The 2,719-nt window shown below is 38.2% G+C and overlaps 1 protein-coding gene across 1 annotated transcript in view; it reads right to left on the bottom strand.

Annotated features, from left to right (window-relative positions):
• Positions 1-2,719, bottom strand: part of TRPM6 (transient receptor potential cation channel, subfamily M, member 6) — a 202,255-nt gene that overhangs the window by 128,824 nt on the left and 70,712 nt on the right. The window contains exons 10-11 of the mRNA XM_006892005.1: positions 2,397-2,469; positions 1,512-1,612 (exon numbers count right to left, since the gene is read on the bottom strand). Coding sequence (XP_006892067.1) covers positions 1,512-1,612; positions 2,397-2,469 — 174 coding nt within the window. The remainder of the gene's footprint in view (positions 1-1,511; positions 1,613-2,396; positions 2,470-2,719) is intronic.

The raw sequence follows: 2,719 nt of genomic DNA, 5'->3' as shown, positions 1-2,719 counted from the left end.
AAAAAAAAAAAGAAAGAAATGGAAAATTAACACAATTCCTACTCAAAACTCTACCAAATCAAATTCAAGGGATTTTGTTTTTAATTATGCTACAAGGTCACAGAGATTAAGAAAGGAGATAGATATTCTGGGAGCTGGCTAGCAGATGGTCAATGGTGAGTGACTTAGTAATCCCCAGCAAGTCAAATGCGGAGAGTTGAAAATGTCAAGCAAAAACCCAGTATATATCCAGAATTCCAGGTGTACCAGAATGAAATAAAGGTATTCATGCTGAAGTCCTAATATTGAAACCTTCCCTCTTGTCTTCCCCTAATCATTTCCATAATCTTATCAGCAAAAGCATTCACTTCCCAGACAACTTTCCAGAACCTTTTCTGGTCATGAAACCAATCCAATAGAAAAAATTACGTTGACATCAGAGTCTCCCTAACAAATGGCAGCTAGATGATTCTTCTCTAAAATTCAAAGTTGTCCAGCTCCATCTACAGGCTCAGAGTGTCTAATGAACTTTATAAGCTCCACTCTTAAAAAAAAGTGGACACCAAACTGATCAAAAAATCTAATGTCTGTCATTTATATTCTAAGATATTAAAAAAAATTTCAGAATGCTCTTTTTAAAAGGAAGGAGAAGGAAGTTGGACAATTGTAGAATAAACTGTTCTTAGAAATTAATAATGTCCTATCAGAAATTTAAAACTCACAGAAAACCTTGGAAAATAAAGCTTAGAGAACACCCCAAAGAAAAATACATGTAAGTTAAGAGAGAAAAGAAAGATTAGAAAAATTTCAGAAAGATTTCAGAGTGAAGAGAGGGGAGAAAATTCTGATAAGACAGAAAATCACCAAACTGAAATCATGAGTCCACAATAATGCATATAAACATAAGACACATTATCATGAAATCTGAGAACACTGAAAAAAAACAGCATTCTGAAAATTTTTCAAAAAAGGAGGAAAAAGGTCATAAACAAACAAACAAAAATAATCAGTAAACAGAAAGTAATTCTGAGTCCTGGGAGGCAAGGATTCAAATTCTAAAGGAAAAGTATTCCCAATATTGAATAACAATATTTTTTGACATGTATGTCTTCAAAATATTTAACACTAAGTTCATTAGCTGCAAGAATGGTGGAGGGAAAATAGAATGGTCTCAAATACTTTGGGCATGTTGGTAGGAGGGGCCTGTCCTTGGAGAAATACACCGTGCTGGGAAAGGTTGAAGGTCAGACAGAGAGGGAGAGCCTTAATAAGACGGATTGGCCCAGTGACTGTAACAATGGGCTCTAGCATATCCACAGCGCCATTCTGAGGACGGGGCAGGAGAGGCTGAGTTAGTCTCTGTGAGTTGTTGTCACCTAACAACAGACTCCGTTTCTCGCAGTTACTCAAGGCTATTTGCCATCAAAATGAAGTATTAAGCAAGAAAGAAGAGACATGCAAAAGGATAAGGAAAATAGGAAATCTAACACAGATAGGCCAAAGGAATTCCCAAATTCTCACTTTCACCGTACCGTCCAATGTTGCCCATAAATTAGAATCTGTTTCTTCGCAATGTCCATTCTGTCCCAGGCCATCGCCAGGTTTAATTGTTCTGATGCTGATAAATTTGTGCCTAGGATGAAAGAAAGGAACAATCACATACATGCATGTATTGCTTAACGGCCACTCAGGCAGCATCTGATTATATATCCAATGATCTTATAAGGGTGTGTGTGGGGGTGTGTGGGGGTGTGTGTGTGTGTGTGTGTGTGTGTGCATGTCTCCATGTGTATTGAAAAAGGGCCCTAGGGTGCATCCTAATTCCAGTAGACTTCCTTCCTTATTTTCCTCTTCCCATTCCTGGCTGATTAATTCATGTGCCTAAAAGCCATGCAGCCTTTAACTCCAGCTCAGAGTGGTCAAGCTCACGAAGCTCTTGGGCTCCTCATAAACAGGGATATATGCTGAGTAAGTGGTGAACCAACAGAGCCGCGCATCCACAGGCCGCACACTTACACACTTGATTCACAAAGGCCCCTCCACATGCCTCCAGATTTTCTCCCCCTTCCTCACCACTGGATGTGCAAAGCCTCAGTCTGGCTGCCAATCTCCTGAACCCAGTAGATACAAATCTCTGGCTTTTTCTCATAGGCTCCCAGATGATTTGTAACGTAGTAGACATTGCAGGAGTACAAACTACAGATTGTAGGGGATTGTATATAATAATTTGTTATTCACACACATTGAAATTCTGTAACATACTATTTAAAAAAAAAACCAACAAAAAACAAAACGCATTTTGAACACCAGGCACTGAATACATGTTTACATTCCAATTATCTGTTTACAAACACAAAGTACCACTGAATGTGAAAAGTGCAAGTAAGGAAAAGTTCTTACCCTATTCAGACACTTACCCTTTAACAGAGCTGTTAGGATTGCTAAGTCTAGGTCTTGTTGTTCCTCAGTATCAGCATCAAATATGGTAATCTATAACAATTTAAAAACAGACCATCATGTATTAGGGAGACTTAACAAAGAAACACTTTCAAAAGTACCCACAAAACTCTCTCCTGAGCTAGTGAATTAAGGGAAGCATTTTTCATTAATATAAAAAACAACATACAGCTCAAAAATTAAATTTACATCTTTGCCTAATGGCAAGAAGCTGTGCTGCAATCCTGAAGGCAGTGTTTCAAATCCACCAGCTGCATTGTGGAAGGATAAGTTATCTCCTCTG

Source organism: Elephantulus edwardii, unplaced genomic scaffold (genome assembly GCF_000299155.1).
Source record: "Elephantulus edwardii isolate Elephantulus edwardi_28Jun2011 unplaced genomic scaffold, EleEdw1.0 scaffold00108, whole genome shotgun sequence".
In the NCBI taxonomy this organism is placed as follows: Eukaryota; Metazoa; Chordata; class Mammalia; order Macroscelidea; family Macroscelididae; genus Elephantulus; species Elephantulus edwardii.
The sequence above is the reverse complement of the archived record's forward strand: the minus strand, read 5'-3'. Positions and strand labels throughout refer to the sequence as shown.